The sequence below is a fragment of the Alexandromys fortis genome, unplaced genomic scaffold (assembly GCF_014885135.2).
Source record: "Alexandromys fortis isolate MF-2015 unplaced genomic scaffold, M_Fortis_MF-2015_v1.1 scaffold_48, whole genome shotgun sequence".
Taxonomy (NCBI): Eukaryota; Metazoa; Chordata; class Mammalia; order Rodentia; family Cricetidae; genus Alexandromys; species Alexandromys fortis.
Window position 1 is genome coordinate 11,806,194 of NW_026067947.1, and position 18,147 is coordinate 11,824,340.

General features: G+C 40.3%; 1 protein-coding gene across 1 annotated transcript in view; it reads right to left on the bottom strand.

Annotated features, from left to right (window-relative positions):
* Sumf1 (sulfatase modifying factor 1) overlaps nt 1-18,147 on the bottom strand; it is a 94,797-nt gene that overhangs the window by 6,620 nt on the left and 70,030 nt on the right. The window contains exon 8 of the mRNA XM_050149402.1: nt 5,217-5,276. Coding sequence (XP_050005359.1) covers nt 5,217-5,276 — 60 coding nt within the window. The remainder of the gene's footprint in view (nt 1-5,216; nt 5,277-18,147) is intronic.

Sequence of the window (18,147 nt, forward strand, 5' to 3'; positions counted from 1 at the left end):
CTATGAGAAAGGTATAAATTGCACTCACATTACACAACTTGAGGAAAAACTGGGACCAAGACATATTAATAATATGCCTAAGGCCACACTGCGTGTTATCAGGAGGTGGAAGATAACAGCCTATTGATGTGGGAGTGTCATATATCAATCTGTTGATTTCATTGGTTAAGTTATAATAAACCAACTGCTTGGCCTCATAGCTTAGAACATAGATGGGAGGAGGAAACAGAATAGAATTCCAGGCGGAAGAGGAAGTGAGGTCAGACTCTGCTCTGCTTCCAGAGAGACTCGACAGCTCTGCGCTGGAGCAGACACCATGATGGACGGAGGCTAGAATCTTCCCGGTAAGCGCACCTTGGGGTGCTTACACACATCATTAGAAATGGGCTAGTCCAGGTGCGAGAATTAGCCTGTAAGGACTAGAGTTCATGGGCCAAGCAGTTCTTAAATGAACACAGTTTGTGTGTTGTTATTTCGGGCATGAGCTAGCCAAGCGGCCGGGGTGTTGGGGACGCAGCCCCGCCGCTTCGTATTTCAACAGCCTATGTTCTTAACTGGATGCTGTGCTACCTTGCTGCTTCTCTTTCTGTGTCTACATCTCCTTCCAGAAGCTTAGGCAGAGTGTTAAAAACTAGGATTAATGGTCCTGGAGAGATGGCTCAGTGGTTAAGAGCACTTATTGGTTTTCCAGAGGACCAAGGTTTGATTCCCAGGTGGCTCACAATTATCAGTAATTCCAGTCCTAGGGGATCCAATGTCCTCTTCTGGCCGCCATGTGTAGCAAGAATTTAAGTGGTATGCAGACATAAACGCAGGCACAATACACACACACACACACAAAGGTTTTTTTTTTTATTAGTAAAATAAAATAACTCTTTTAAAATAGACATGATTACAGGAGTTTGCTTTAGACATGCAAAGTGGCTTTAGTTTATGACCAAAAGTATATACTATCTTCTAGTATATAAGTATATACTATCTTCTAGTCAGAGTAATTTTTAAAATTAATTATAGAGCTGGAGAGATGACTTAGTGGTTAAGGGTACTGGTTGCTGTTCCAGAAGACCAGGGCTCAATTCCCAGAACTTAATGGCTCATCTATCTGTAACTCTGAGGGCACTCAACAAGCAAGTCACTCACAGACATATATGCAGACAAAATATACATACGTACAAAATAGAAATAAAACGTTTTAAGAATTAATTCTAACATTCTTTTTATTTATTTCTGAGACTGTTGTTTTGCTCTGGAAAAACATCTAAATTCATTCAGTTTTGTCGTTCTGTTATTCTCTTTTGTAATAGTTTCTCTATCACTCTGAGCCCAAACAACTTAAGACATATTCCACAGGCTGATTAGAAAAAGCTAATTATTAACTTATTTCTAAATAAAGCATTTATTTTAAAGTAAGGATATAGATAATAAGCATAAGAAGAGAAAATAAAGTGATTTAAATAATTTAATCCAAAAAAGACAAAGATTAAAAAGGAACAAAGAACAGATATGGCAAAGAAAAAAAACTAAAATTAAAACCCAATAATATCAATAATTGTATTAAATATAATTGGTTTATATAATCAATGAAAATGCAAAGATTGAAATAATACATTTAAAAATTCATATGAAAGATTTGATTCCTTGAAAGACAAAATTATCAGAGCCTATTTGAGTAGAAATTTATTTTCATACCAAGGTTTTCATTGACTTCCACCACTCTATTTACCATGGCCCGCAGCTCATTTGGACTTTCAGCAAGTAGTGCTATATTGTCGGCAAAACACAAGTTATTAATTTGCACACCACCTATCTGCGTGCTTATCCTCATCCTCCAGGGCTGTTGCTATTATTAATTCCAGGAATATATTGAAGAGTAGTGGTGAGAGGATGCATCCTTGCTACACTCTTACAATTGTCTTAAACTGATCACTTAGTTCTCCACAGACTTTGACTGATGCAAAGTTTTCTTTATAGGCATTTTCTAGTATTCTTATGATTTTTCTCTGGGTATGACAATAACACAAGCATCTAGGACTGCCCAGGATAGGAACAACTGGAGAACCGCCATAAACGGGCTGCTATGCATGCTTAAACATTGCTGGGGCATAAATGATGAAATGATGATCCAAGTAGAAACATATAATCTACAAATAAGTATATATTAAATAACCAAATTTACAATTATAATTTGTTATAATTTAGATATGGTTTGAGTGCATCCCCTAAGACTTTCAAGGGGGTAGAGACATACCTTTATGTTGTTTAGAGGTAAGGCCTTTTGGGGAAGTAATTAGGGTTAGGTAAAGTCATTTAGGTAGAGTTGGTGTAGGAGGTCCTTCTGTATATGTGTTGCTTTTATTGGTTAATGAATAAAGAACTGCTTTGAGCCTATGGCAGGGAAGAACAGATCTGGGGGTGGGAAGTTAGGCTAGATGCTGGAAGAAAGAAGGGCGAAGTCAGAGAGAAGGGATGGAGCCGCCAGAGACAGACGCTGGGAACTTTACCCGGTAAATCACTGTCATATGGCGATACACAGATTAATAGAAATGAGTTAAATTAATATGTAAGAATTAGTCAATAAGAAGCTAGAGCTAATGGGCCAAGCAGTGATTTAATAAATACAGTTTCCGTGTGATTATTTTGGGTCTAAGCTAGCCGGGCGGCTGGGAATCAACAAGTGGCTCCCCTCTCCAACATAGAGTCACTATTCTATTAATTTTATTCATTGGAAGGGGGAGAGTGATCATAATGAATGTATACATATGCGTGCATGCGCGCACACACACACACCACTCAGAAACACCCTTTGTCACTTCCCATATGACGCCTTGGACCAACTCTGGTACTGCCAACAAGAATATAATCAATATTTAATGCTCCTCAGCTTGGATCCCAAAAAAATATAAACCAAAATAAGCCTCTTTTCCTTAAAAATGTAGTCTGCCTTGTGTTTTCATTACAGTAATAGGGAGGGGTAAGGCTAAATGCCTAAGCTTAGGTCCAAATTTCTTTAATAAGGAACTCCACCAAGCAATTCAGAAAGAAATAATCTTAGTTTTACAAGACCTCTTCTTAAAAATGAGGATAAAAGATTGAAAATCTGACAATATTTTCCAATTACATACCAATATACCAAAACCACACAAAGATTACTAGGAACAATAAATAAGGGTCTACTCATCATTAATTATATGCAAAAGCTCTCAACATTTAAAATAACTGAATTCAAACTACATAAAAGGACTAATACATCATGACTAAGTGGAATATTGCACCAGGAAAGCAATGATGGTTTAATAAATGAAAATCAAGCTGGACATGGTTAGTTGCTAATGTGAGATTCTGGGTCCCATAGTCAGTCCAAAGTCAACTTGGCTACAAAGTGAGACACTGACTCAAAAAAACAAGAAAAAAATGATAACCAATCATTGTGCTTCACAGTATTATACTGTACTAACTGACTGAAAAGACAAGAAAATCATCGTTTAGCAAAATCTATATTCATTGATGAGTAAAAACTACAAATAAACTGGACAGTGGTGAGCACACCTTTAATCCCAGCACTTGGGAAGCAGAGGTAGGCAGATCTCTAAGTTCGAGGCAGCTTAGTCTACAGAGTGAGTTCCAGGACAGCCAAGGTTGCACAGAGAAACCACGTCTTGTTAAAAAAAAATCTGAAAATATTCTCAATCTGATATGAAATATTAATAACAACTATAGTAGTATAATACTTAATTTCAGAAAGTTATTTATTCCCTATGATCAAGGCTGGGCATGGTGGTACATGCCTTTAATCCCAGCACTTGAAAGGCAGAGGAAGGCGGAATCTGTGTGAGTTCAAGGAGAGTCTGGTTTACATAGTAAGTTCCAGGCCAACCAGAGTGACACAGTGAGACCCTGTCTCCAAAAAACAAAAACCAAAACAAACAAACAGAATGAGATATGAGCCGAGCACAGTAGAACATATCCATAGTCCCATTTATTGGGAAGTTGAGACAGAAAAAAAAATGTTTTACTTCAGGAGTTAGAGACTGTATGGCCAGCATACCAAGACCCTGACTCAAAAATTCAATTAATTAATTAGTCAATTATGATTGCATAAAATTAAATTCACCCACATCTTATTATTAATGTAGATTTGTTGTCCATTTTTGGCTTCAGCTTTTGAAGACAGGCTCTCACTGTGTAGCCCTGGCTGACCTTGAACGCACAGAGATCCACATGCCTCTTAGATGGAATTAAAGGTATATGCCACTACGCTCAGTTTAATGTAGGTATGAAGCAAGAATTGAGCTGAACTGGATAAACTTCCTACCTGAATCATATGGTCAAAGAGTCTAAACTAAGAACCATGCAGGGAACACATACCTACAAACTCACTCACGTACACCATCTAGTTTCTTGAGGCCGTTACCAAACTTTGCCGTATGTTTTCAACACCTCCAGAGTTTTAAAGATCCTGTTGGATTTGGACAAAGTATGATACTGTGTCTATTACAAAATTAGTAACTTAATTTGAAGTCACTATAGATGGCTTTAAATCTCCAGAACTGAGTCAACTACCAAGCAAAGTTTCTTGGTAGTAACAAACTGCAAAATGTTTCTTTATACACAGCCAGAAGACAGAACCTGAGTGCTCAAGGCACTGGAAACTCATGACTCAAAGAGGAAAGGGAAAGGGGTCGGATTCTATTTTCAAATTCCTTCTAAAAGTTGCTCATGAGGCACCGATCACTCAGACTAACCAAGAACTGCCATTTTGGAAACTGAAATCATAGCTCATGGAACAAAAATGCACATATTAACACCCAACACACTTGGGTGCTTCCATTTTGGTAGACCACAAACCAACCTCCATTTATAACTTTAGTTTGAATCTCAACAAAGAATTCAGGAATTTACAGACATCCAAAATTATGGATGTGGTCTTAGACTTAAACATGGGAAGAGGTAGATGATCCACCCTATTCACAGACCAACAGAAGCCTCTCACCATGCATGAGTCAGCAGATTATCTGGTTGACAGCATGCGATTCACAAGTTCCATTTCTCCTGTTACTTCCCCAATGTCTGTTCATAAATTGAAGACTCCTCTGTTTTTTCTCATTTGGATGGGAAGAGGTTTATACTGGCAAAAATGAATGGAACGTTTGGGGGAAGAATGATATAATGAATTTGTGACCCACAAGAACATGCGACAGTTTAGTAGCATGACTGACCTTATGGCACATGTAGGATCCACCTTTCTTCACACGGTCTTTCCCAGAAGTGGGGCCTTTCTATGGATGAAAAGAAAAACCATGTTAGTCTCAACAACATGAATACTCTTCACATAGTGGGAAAGGGTCCATTTTGTTAGAGGCGGTCATCCGTGGATAACCTAAACTCTCCACGTGTTTCCATCCTGGACCCTGCACTCACACCATGTCCCCAAATGTCCAACCACCTTTCCTCTACAGTCCACCTCAAGTTCCATGATACTGAATGAGGACTTTGTGATGACAGGAAGCAATTCTACCTCTAATCTCCCAAATCCATTGTCTGCCTTGGTTCCTACTAAACCAATTGGCAGCATCTCCTGCCTCACCATCCTGTTATTAATATTTATCCTGTATTACCACCAGCTTATTCAGCCAGATAGCGAGGTTGAGTTATGTTATTGGTGGTTAATAATTCCTCTATGTCTCACCTAGTACACCCTTTACAGTCTCAAAAATGATATACAACCATGTGTCTGTTAATGGAATTCAGAAGCAAGACACTGTAGACATAGTGCCTACTAGAATAAAAGCCATGCTCTAAGTATTTTGTATTAATTCTTGGGTCATCAATAGCCCTTTGGAGGGAGGTTAAGTAGCAGAATGAAGATTCACACCTAAGTTTTGCTCCAGGATTTGTGCTCTGAAGCACTCTGAGACCCTACTTCCCATCAGAAAGCAGAAGGGCAGGAAGTTGGAGAGAGCCTCATGCTCACAGAAGGAACAGTGAGGAGAACAAAGACCCAGACAGAGCAGCCAAAAGGCAAGTCGGTTTCTTCTAGAAAGTTCTGATAAAACAGCAATGGAGATGAAAATCCTGGCGCTTCCACTGCCAAGATAAAAGCCTCAAGATCAAGTGTGCTCTCCAAAAGGCCTGTAAGAAGTGCCAAGAAGCTCCCATAAGCCAGAGCTAGGGAGTGGGGTGGGAATGCTTTTGTTTTTCCTTTGTTGTTCAAAAAAACAACTAATCACACAGCCATCTGCTCTGTTTACTGAAAATAAGAGAAGCCTGCACAATCTTCCTGGCTTAGTTTTCCTATTTCTAGCTAAAAACATACTTGTCAAAAGCTATTGACTATGAGACAAAAGTTAAAAGGACCATGCATGCCTCACCCTCAAAGGGGGTGGCACACTGTCTTGACACTGTTATCAAGGTGGCTAGAAAAGCAGGTTTCTTCCAAGCATTCCCAGGTATTTATACACTGTCACATTGTCACTGACTCTACATTATTCCTTTGCAAATTCAGGGTATTCCCAAGGCCCCAAACACTTAAATACATTGATAAATTTTTCCAATTATAATTGGCACACTGAAAATATAAAAAACACCAGTGAAGATAAAGGCTACAATCACAGCTTTCTCTTGAGGAACATCTAGAATTAGACAGCTATTGCATCAGAATCTCTGGAGGAATTTATCAATGTATAAAAGTAAGGCATTTGGGGCTACAAAGACAGTTCAGTGTTGAAAAGCACTGGCTGCCCTTCCAGAGGACCCAGGTTCAATTCTCAGTACTGATACAGCATCTCACAACCATCCATAGCCCCAGTCCCGGGGGATCTAAGGCTTTCTTCTGGCTTCTGCGGGTACTGCATGTACATGGTGCACAGATATAGATGCAGGCAAAGCACCTGTGCACATAAAAAACTAGGAAAAGGGTAAGGCATTAATCAAGAATTAACCTGAAGAGCTGAGGAGATGGCTCTGCAGTGAAGAGCACAGACTGCTCTTCCAGAAGACCCAAGTGCAATTCCCAGTACCCACATGGCAGCTCACATAACTGTCTGTAACTCCAGTTCCAGAAGACCCAATATCCATGGCAAAAACACCAATGTACATTAAAAAAATCATTTGAAGCACGTATAATTACGTATCTGCTCATATGATGGCCTTATCACTTAAGAGTCTTTCTTGCTTGGGAATTCTTGCATTTGCTGCCTTGGGAGGTTTGTCACAGTCTATCAGACCATAGGTTAATGACAATTCAGTTCTTACCATAATTATCACGATATGTGCCAGAATATAAGGTAAATTTTGTTTTGTCAAAATACATCTAAGAACAAGAACAGGTCATTCACCAATAGGAAGATGCAACAACAAAATTTCCCTCTCATTGTTACTCCAATGTCCTAACGCTGCAGTTGAAAAATATTTCCCCCTTCACGGTAGCACAGCACTAACAAGAGCCATTGCGAGTTAATACGACTACAACAGCCAACACAATCCTGAACCGAGGTGACTGCCCAGCGACTTGCTATAAATGAGACTATTTTTCTTATAAAACAAGACATAGGTACAAATGAAATGCTTACCACCTTGCCAAAAAAGCAGGAAAATTACTAAGAGGACATAGTGTCTTAAATAGTGACCCTAAAACTCAAGTTAAAAAGAGCCTTAAAAGGTTACTAATTTGGGTTGCTGGGATGGCTCAGGCATAAACGAAGCCTTTTTGATCTGAGTTCAATCCATAGGACTTATATGGAAGAAGGAGAAAACTGACTCCTGCAAGCTACCTTCTGACTTCCACATACTCACTATGCCACCTGTGCCCACACATAAACATACAAACAAAATTTAAGAAATGGGTTAGTGATGATATCTCTATTTATCTGTCTTTCGGTGGTAAGAGCCTATTGCTGAAAACATCACTTGCTCTGGGTGCAGGACACAGAGAAATCAACCTCGAACTGAGCAGTAAACTCCTGAATGGCTGGCCTACAGAGTGACAGAGGTGCTATGCAGCCCCTGGCAGAAAGAAACATCGCTGTCCTCACCTAGTGTGGGACCCTAACAATACAATACTGAACTGTTGGCAAGATATACTCATATCAGCAGTGGCATGATGGTTAAACAGAGTAACCAACTTTCTGGTTGGCTAGATGCCCAGCTCCACAGGAGGAATTTCATACCTGGTACTGTAAACCTGCTCGAAAGTACATTACCAAAGGGATCAAAGGCCTTGGGGAAGCCTACTGTTTTTGCTTTGCTAAATGGTCACACTGTCGTGCTGTCTTCTAAATGTTTATACCCATGGATCTGTGTTGCTCTCATATTTGGTAAGAGACGATTGTTATGTAAGACCCATAAGTGATCGAGGTGCATAGTTTGAGTTACTCTATGGATGTGTCATCTTTGTTAGCTTGCCAACACCCAAGGCTCAGGAAACATCATAGAAGAGGGGTGGAAAGAATGTAAGAGCTAGCAGACAGGAGGAGAGCTGTATCATGTTGACTTCTGGATATGACCTGGTTGTTCACTGCATTAGTTTCATAAGATCAAGTCAGCCAAAATTCTACCATGGATCAAGGAAGAATCCTCAAGACCCATCTCTACTCTAAGAATTAAAAATATTATTTTAAAATTTTACATTTTATAGACACACATTGAAATTTTAGCTAAAAATCATATAGCACTTGGATTTTCCTTTAAAGTCCTTTAAAAATAACATAAAGATAATGATAAAACTATAACATAATTGCCAAAATAGAAGCTTTACAATGTATCACAACTCTGTTCCAGCCGTATTCTCATAGATCTCAAGGACCCACACACTTGAAGAAAACCACTATTTCATAATATGTATGACCATATCAAAAATCAAATTTAAAAATCAGCATTACAGCCACTCTGTACAGTAAAAAATCAGTAATAAATTCATCTTACACACGTAGATGTGCACAGACACAGACTCACTAGTGGTTGGTTCCAGCTCGGATTGAATGAGTCACAACTGAGAGAGCTATTGACCACTGAGTCTAAGCTATGGGGTTTCATTTACATCTCAACACTTTTAAAACAAAAAACTTAAAAGTAAAAGTAACATTTAGCTAAGATGCCACCAAACAGAGTCACTAACATTATTGTTAGTAACACTGTTTGAAGAAAGAAAAAAGAAAGTTAAGAGGCAGGGATGTGGGCCTTTAAAATTGTCATTCATGAGTTACTTATCAAACTCTTAATAAAAATTGGGGGAACAGATTCAGTGTAGGAAAAACTAAAATTCTCTAGTATTAGAAGGGTCTTCTTTGCTCACTCAGAGACAATTCATTAAAAAATTTTAAATAATCTTTCATCATGTTTCCTGTCTCATTATAAACAACCCAGGGCCATAAGCACAATTCATTCTGCAAAGCAGAAAATAGTAATGAGCTTCTAGAAGATTCCCACAATCCTCTAAAAAACCCCTCACCCATACCCTAGTAAACAACCCCAATGAAACTCACTGTGACAAATGGTTAAGTGAGGACAGGAACACACGGACAGGCAGACGGACACACATACACACACTAGCTGGGAGGAGGATGGGTATCAGAGAAAATGAGATGGAGACAAGAGGGAAATGAGATAAAAATTATATTTGTGTATGAAAATGTAATGAGCCGGATGGTGGTGGTACAAGGTTTTAATCCCAGCCTTGGGAGGCAGAAGCAGAGGCAGGCAGATCTCTAAAGTTGGAGGCCAGCCTGGTCTACAGAGCAAGTTCCAGGATAGTCAGAGCGACACAGAGAAACCCTGTCTTGAAAAAAAAAGTCATAATGAAACCCATTATTGTATTGAATTGATACATACTAATAAAAATATTTAAAAATAAGTAAGAATAATGAAGTAAAAGAAAAGAAGGTGCCTCTGTGGTCACCCAGCACATTGAAGATGTGACTTGTACAAACATGGAACATGTGAGGACACTCCAGTGGTACTCAGATGCTGGCTGTGCTGGCTGACAGCCCTAAAGCCATTGGCTGAGTGTGGGCAGAGCTGCAAAGATTAGCAGTTTACAATTACTACAAACATCCCCTTTCAATCATAATGGAAATCCAAACTTAAGAAAAGGTGGAAGCAGTGAAGAGCTAGATCCAAGTTGTCTGAAATCAGAAAATACCTTTGATAGCGACCAACCCAGATGCTTGTAGTATGGACTTTTTGCCTTTAAGAAAATAAAAAGAGGGATCATGAAACTGCTCAAAATTTCTAAAGAGAATGTTAAAAGGCCCTGTAGATTTTCTTATGAAGCATCTGCTCAAATAACCCAGACAGATGCTTAGAAGCCCTGTGTTTTTCCTACTTACTAACAACACTTCTCACCAGACTTCCAGAAACATTTAATTCTCTCTGCCTAATAACCTGGTTCCACTTGCTCATTAGACTCTTTCTTACCTTGCAGGATCTACCTCATCAAATGTTACCTCTGAATGAAAAACATGGGCTCAATCAACTTGGGGTTCAAATCCTGCCTCCAACACTGAATGACCTTTTGGGATAGTTATGCAATCCCCCTATTCCCCCAGGTTCCTCTTTTACAAAATAGAGCTAATAATGGTCCCTGCTCCTCTGGACCAATGTAGAGAGTAAAGGAGATGATGCCTGAGAAAATGACAGGCAATCTGTGTCAGGCTGATGGCACTGCTTTGTATTATTAATTTATAACTAACTTAGATTTCCCAAAGGCGCTCATGAACTGAATAGACCTCGCCGTGTATAACTTCAAATTCAAACCCACAGAGACCACTTGATCTAGTTTGTCTGATGATCAACTCCCAGATGGAGCTGTCCAAGCCCTAATAAAATTAATGGCATGCTAACAACCCTTGTGAAATAAAGACAGACTGTTTTATACTACAATAAAATTACCATAGTTAGCATCACAAAGTACAGTCTGACTCTGTCGTGGCATCGGACTTAGCTGAACTGAACTTTTCATCAGTAAAACCAACACAGAAACCTGTGAGTCACAGACAGCAGATTTAATGTCATTTCAACATAATGAAAAAAAATCCAAAAATATTTGCCTTCATAAGGTCTCTCTCTCCACTAGTCTAATCCAAGCCATGTCCCAACACCTGAGACAAAACTGGAATTCAAAATGTTCTATTGGACAAGAAAAGGTATTCTTTATTTAAAAAAAAAAAACATTTAAACAGTAATTTTGTGACTATCTCAAAATATCTCCCAATCTTGGGAGATAATCTGGATTCTGCCCTCTCTTTCACCCCTACATCCAACTAGTCCAATTAGCTTTACCTCCAAAGGAGAGCTTTAAAGAATGACAGCTCATCATCTCCATGGCAACCTCTCTGGTTCAGGCCACCATCATTTCTCGCCAGAACCAACTGCAATAGCCTCCCAACAGGCCTTTACAGATACCAAAAATGATACCTGGTAGCACCTAATGATATGTGTTGAGTAGATAAAAGACTGGCATCTCATGACAAAGCCAGGAAGAAAAAGGAATGCATACTGTATAATTTCACTTATCTAAAACTAAAAAAAGTACCAGCTAATCTGTGCTTTCTAGAAAGAGGATCAAACGTTGCTGGGACATGAGACACAGAGAGGGGTAGAATCACAAGGTGGCACAAAGGAAGTCTGAGGTGACTAGTATGTTCATAATTCTGATTGGAATGATCTCATGGATGTTTACCAAGCTGGATCAAAATGAACACTTTAAATGTATGCAGTGTATTGCATACCAATATCAATTATGTGAAACTAATGCTGGGGAGTTGCTTGTTTATTCACTTATTTTGAGCCTCGGTCTCACTCGGTAGCCCTGACTGGACTGGAAGCTCCATGTTGACCAGGTTACCTCAAATTCATGGAGATCTGCCTGCCACTACATCCCAAGTGCTGGGAGGAGTGCAAGCCCAGCCTTGAACAACTAGCGTTTTTTTTTTTTGTTTTTTGTTTTTTTTTTTTTTAGAGAAAACAAAAAACAGATAATGATAAAAGTCAGAGTAAGCCATAAGTCAGTAAGAAGACAAAGTCAGTTGCAGTAAAATATAAAATCTAAAGCATATCATGACAGGATCTCTGCAAACACCATAGGCAGCAGACCTCCATGCCTCCCACACACTACTAAAGACAAGAAGAAACAGGCAGATCGGACAAGATACGCTCTGAGCTGATAACTAGGAAAGCTGACTATTAAGAACAGGGGGGCTTAGCTGACTATGCTTTTCTACTTTTGCACGTTTGGAATTTTCTATAAATAAGAAAAATTTTAAAGTCAAAGGACACAAAGTGAAAAGATATATTGTGTCTTATATGACCCAAAATGTTAGTCATCAAAGACTTCCACAGAAGTTTAAATGCGGACGACTCGGATATTAAAGGGAGAGATTTTTATTCTCCCCTCTACAATCTTGAGAAGGTTGTGCTGAAAGCTAAGTTTCCCTTGTCCTGGTTGACTGTGTGCTGGATCCCTGGCAAACTTGACTTCAAGGTAAGGTTTCCAGCTGGCAAATAACATGGACTCCTCCATGCGGGGCTCCAGCAGCCCAAAATTCAGGGCAACAACAACAACAAAAAAAAAAAATCCCGCTGCCTATTTGAAAGTCTCCTTGCACACTAAAGCACTAGTGTACCAACAGGGGCATTGTGAGCGTGACCGAGACACTTATTGTGTTCACCTGCTCCTAGGAAGCTCCTTCAGTCATCTCTGCCAGCTTCTGCTTCTAAACAAGGTCTCACTGTGGTAGGGCAGGCTGCCTCAGCCTCCTGAGAGCAGGGATGATAACTGTAGACCCCCACACCAGCCCACCCCACCCCACCTCTTTAAAGAAAGGCACTCTGCTTTCAAACATCCTGTAATGTAAAAACAACTGATAACCGCTGATTGTCTGTATCACAATTACAGCAAGCACACTAACCTTTTTCATCTCCTTTGATTCCAGTGATGGATGATCCAGGAAAGCAGAAAGTATCATTTTAAGGATGAGGAATTTGGAAGCCCCTAGAGATAAAATGTGTGTCAAGTCCTAGTCTCACAGCTAGCAAGTAATGAGCCGGGAGGCCATATAATCAGAACACCACGGCGCCTGCAGACTTATCTCACCTCTAGCCAAAAAACCATCTTATTGGTATCACAGAACCTCTTCCCAAGGTACACAGTAAAATGTCCTAATAATTTTCTTTTATACTCAGTATTAAACATGGACAAAGGATTTTAAAGTTGAGCAGATAAAAGCATTACTTCAAGTAAAGCTTTTTGGAATGGTGTGAAATATTATTCATTCCCTAGGAAAGGATTAATGAAAAGAGTATACAAGTTGAGCGTGGTGGTGAATGCCCTTAATCCCAGCACTTAGGAGGCAGAGAAAGGAGGATCTCTGTGAGTTCAAGGCCAGCCTTGTCCACATAGTGAATTCTAGGACAGCCAGAGCTACATAATAGGACCCTGTCTCAAAACAATAGAAAAAAAAAAAAAAACAAGAAAGGAATGTAGGAAGGAGAGAGAGAGAGAGAGAGAGAGAGAGAGAGAGAGAGAGAGAGAGAGAGAGAGAGAGAGAATTGGTTTAGTTATACCAGGAAAAGAGGAAAGAGGAAGTGATGTACAAGAAAGGTTAAAGGTGGAGGGAAGACCAACTTAGAACAACAGCACATCAGACACAAACCAAATGAACAGCTCCCCATATTTTCTTTGTAAAACCAATGAATCCTGTGGTGGTAAATTATCCTGTCTGTGAAATGAATGAGAACAGCTATTTCCTTAATGCTATCTGTTCTGCTCTTGCCTGGTCAAAGAGGAAGAGAATTCTCGAAACTGCATTCAAGCTGTTCACACCATGATGGATGGCTCTCCAATATCTAAGGAACTTCAAATCTTGCTTCTCGACTCATGCACAAAATATGGCCATTTATTGGTTATTCTATTATCATTATTATAAGATAACCATATACTTTATTGTTAAATAAAAGAAATGTTTAAAAGACAAAGGAAGAACTTTTAACAATTGTAACAGCACAAGCATGTATGACACTTAGTCATCCACCATATTTTTTTTAAAATATTTATTTATTTATTATGTATACAATAGTCTGTCTGTGTGTATGCCTGAAGGCCAGAAGAGGGCGCCAGACCTCCCCACAGATGGTTGTGAGCCACCATGTGGTCGCCGGGAATTGAACTCAGGACCTTCGGAAGAGCAGGCAACGCTCCCAACCACTGAGCCATCTCTCCAGCCCAATCCACCATATTTTTAACTGAAGAATTAGGAATAAGAAAATGTGAGAAGACTACTAAGGTCCCAAGCAGTTCGAGGAGTCAGGGTTCCAGCCCAGGTTGTCACTTGGTTATGTGTTCTGTGTGGGCCACTTCACATAGCATCATATTCTTGGAATAAATGACTCAGCTGTTCCAATTAAGGTGCATAAACTTCCCTTTAGAGATTCCTTTCAGAAAAATACCTACAACCCAAGGGGAACTCTGAGTGAGTTCATTTTTAAAGGACATTGATAAGCTTCACCTCCCCACCTTCCCATTTTGGGGGTGGTGGTGAGAAGGGCTCACTGTACCTTAGGCTAGCCTCAAACTTTTCATATATAAAAAACTAAAATAAGTGGCCATGGGAATGAATAAATATTTACAGGGGCCAGGGGAAGGCTAAGTCACCTGGTGGCTTATTTCAGGTTTTACCTGGAATGGGGACGACCTTATAAGACTAAGATCTTAATCTGGGGGGTCTGTGCTAAGGCCCAGAGTTACAGTTAATGTTAAACTAATGAGCTGATTATCCACTGGTGTGGAAGAACTGGTGTGATAAAATGACGTGTTTCATGTCAGGGAAAAAAATACACACACACACACATGCACACACACAATTTGATGTCTGAAGTGGTATCAGAACAACATACGTGATGGCACATGTCTGTAATCACAGACTTAGGACAGAACCAGGAAGACTTCAAATTTGGAGCCAGCCTGAACATAGCAAGTTTGACGCCAGATGGGAATATATAATGAAACCCCTATCTCCAAACAAAGAAGAGAAAAAGGAGAGGGAAAATGAGGAAGGGGATGAGAGAAGAAAGAGGAAAAGGAGGAAGTGGCAGTGATGGCCGCTATGACAAGTGACAGGAAAAATGAGACATACCAGCAATTCCCACCTCACAGCACTTCGCCCTTTATTTCTGCAAGTATAAGGCTGTACCTTGACAGCACAAGCTTTGTTCTGCTCCCCGATTTATATGAGCATTCACCAGCATCTGAGACTGGGGATGCCAACAGCCATTTACTGACTCCACAGTGACTATGCTATACTTAAATGTCCGTGAAATAACTGTTAGCCAGAGATTTGGGATTTGGCAAACAAAGGGAGTAAAGGCCAGAAACAGACAGACAAATGAAAGATGCAAAGAGTCACTTTAAAAATCTTATTTCTACAAAACAACAAAGTCAGTCTTAGTCTTAAAACATACTGCAGGGGCGTTGGTGGCGCACGCCTTTAATCCCAGCACTCGGGAGGCAGAGGCAGGCGGATCTCTGTGAGTTCGAGACCAGCCTGGTCTATAGAGCTAGTTCCAGGACAGGCTCCAAAGCCACAGAGAAACCCTGTCTCGAAAAATCAAAAAAAAGAAAAAAGAAAAAAAAAACAAAAACAAAAAAACATACTGCAGATAGGAAGTAAGCAGAGACATCCTCAAGGTGAGCAGGACAGATGGCATCCCCAGGCAGACAGCACAAGAACTGGGACCACCAGGGTCTAGCCTGGGCTCTGACTCTCACTCTTGGTCTTGAGTCCCCTCATTTGTGAAATGAGAGAGCTGCAGAGGGACACTCTGAGGCCCCGCCTTCACGACCATGTCATGGGAACTTGTAGACACAGCCTTAGACAGTGCCTATCCCATCATCCCAGATTGTTTCACAGCCTCCAGAGAACTTTCTATCCATTCTTCCAGAAATGGAAGATAAGCAACCACAACCTTCTTTAAAATGCCTTAGTAAGGGTTTCAACTTTTGGAGCCACTCCCAACAACTACCAGGTAGGAGGAAGAGAAGAAAAGTGGAGCCAGGCTCCAGGAAAGTAATTCAAGGCTCTAAACTCCACAGTGGCATACCCACACACACTGTAGTAAATGAGAGGCAATTTTAAAATTATGGATATGAAGTTTCTAAGTGCTAAAAACCAGGCAGCCTAAATACAGAGGCAGCCATTGCTGAGAGAAAACAAGTCCCATGGATTTCTGTACCAAGGAAACCATGTTTCCACCATCTACGCAAAGCTGCACCCTGCTCTGTGGACTACGTCTCCTAATGTGCAGGTGCTTCTCCAGCTCAGAAAGCTGGGGAGATACTGTACAGCACACCCTTGTCTACCCAACACCAGTGATAGGTACACTAAAGAATAGGGAAATCAGTTTCTCCACTGGAAACAATGCATACACCTTTTTAAAAGGTAACTTCCAGGTGAACCAAACCACCGATATCACAGGGTACCAGCTGCGCTGGCTTAAATACCTGCTCCAGAGCCAATCACTTCTACTTTGCAGAAAGCACTGAGAGTCTCAGTCCTGCAAGCAAGGTCAGACAGGGTTCTAAGAATCCCTTAAAGTGAAAAGGATAAACAAGTCAGTTTTCCTAAGGACTTAACACATTCTCAGGCGCCCTTCTGTGTTCTGCATGATACTTCATCAGCAAGTGAAGGGAGAAGATGGCAATTAACTTACACCAAATGGTAGTTTAACTTAAACATTATTTTCAAGGAACTACTTAAAGCGTACCATGATTTTACTTGGACGGTCTGAAAGTGGGTAAGTGCTAAGTGCCCACTTCTGGGCACCGTCTCAGTTGATGAGATGCAGTGTTTACTTCCTGTGCTGGGTAAGAAGTGGAGGCTGGCCATGGGAAGAAGTGTTATTTATAACTGCATGCTACCAGATGGCATAGCTCTCCTCCACATTTCTAAAAGGGGCCAGAGAAAAGCTCCTCCATGTATTAGATTTCAGAGTAAGGTGTATTGTGGCTTACAAATATTTCTTTAAAACTTTGATTACATCCCAAACACTAGTTTTAATTAGCATTTATAAACTGCTTACTACATACCAGCCTCTACACTACACATTTTCTTCAAAGTACCATGGAAACCTCCCAATAACCTGGAAAAGCACTACCATTTCTTCACTTTTTCAATGACATTTATTTACTTATTGTTTATGTGGGCATGTATAGGTAAGCAAGGCAATGAAACAACTTGGGATGTATCCAAGGGTGTATGAACGAGCTCCCATGAAATGGGAATGGAGCCAGGACCTCAGAGGGCCCCTTCGAAGCACTTGAACTTAACAAATGAGGAAACTTAAGACCAAGAGTGAGGGCCAGAGCCCAGACTAGATAGACCCTGTAGTTCTAGTTCCTTGACCTGGTGGTGGCTGTCCAGGGATGCCATCTATCCAGCTCACCCTGAAGATGCCTCTTTCCATCTGCAGTGTGATTTAAGATCAAGGCTGGTTTTGGTCTTTGTAGAAATAAGATTTTAAAGTGTCCCCTTTCCGTGGCACACATGGAGGCCAGAGGAAAAGCGTGAGGAGGCTGTTCTCCTTCCACAGCAAAGGAATCAAGGACAGATATCAGGTTTGGTGGCAAAACCTTCACCCTCCGAGCCACGTCATCAGCCCACACTACCACTTCATCACTGACACACAAGGAAGCTGAGTAAATGCATTAAAAACCTGCTTCAGTCTGTTCAATTAGTGGGTGGCTGAGTATGGACTTAAAACATGATCCAGCTTTAAAACAAAATGCTTCCAACATCCACGGTATGCTTCTTTCCTACATGTGATTAAATACACACACATTTGTGTGTGCCTAGGTGTTTTCACTTGCTTTTACTTCTTTTTTAAAAAATATTTATTTATTTATTTATTTATTTATTTATTTATTTATTTATTATGTATACAATATTCTGTCTGTGTGCATGTCTGCAGGCCAGAAGAGGGCACCAGACCTCATTACAGATGGTTGTGAGCCACCATGTGGTTGCCGGGAAATGAGCTCAGGACATTGTGCAGAGGAGACAATGTTATTAACCACTGAGCCATCTCGCCCGTCCTCCCAAATAACTTTTCTTTAGCACATACCGCATTGAATATCGTGATGATAGAACATATGTGATATAG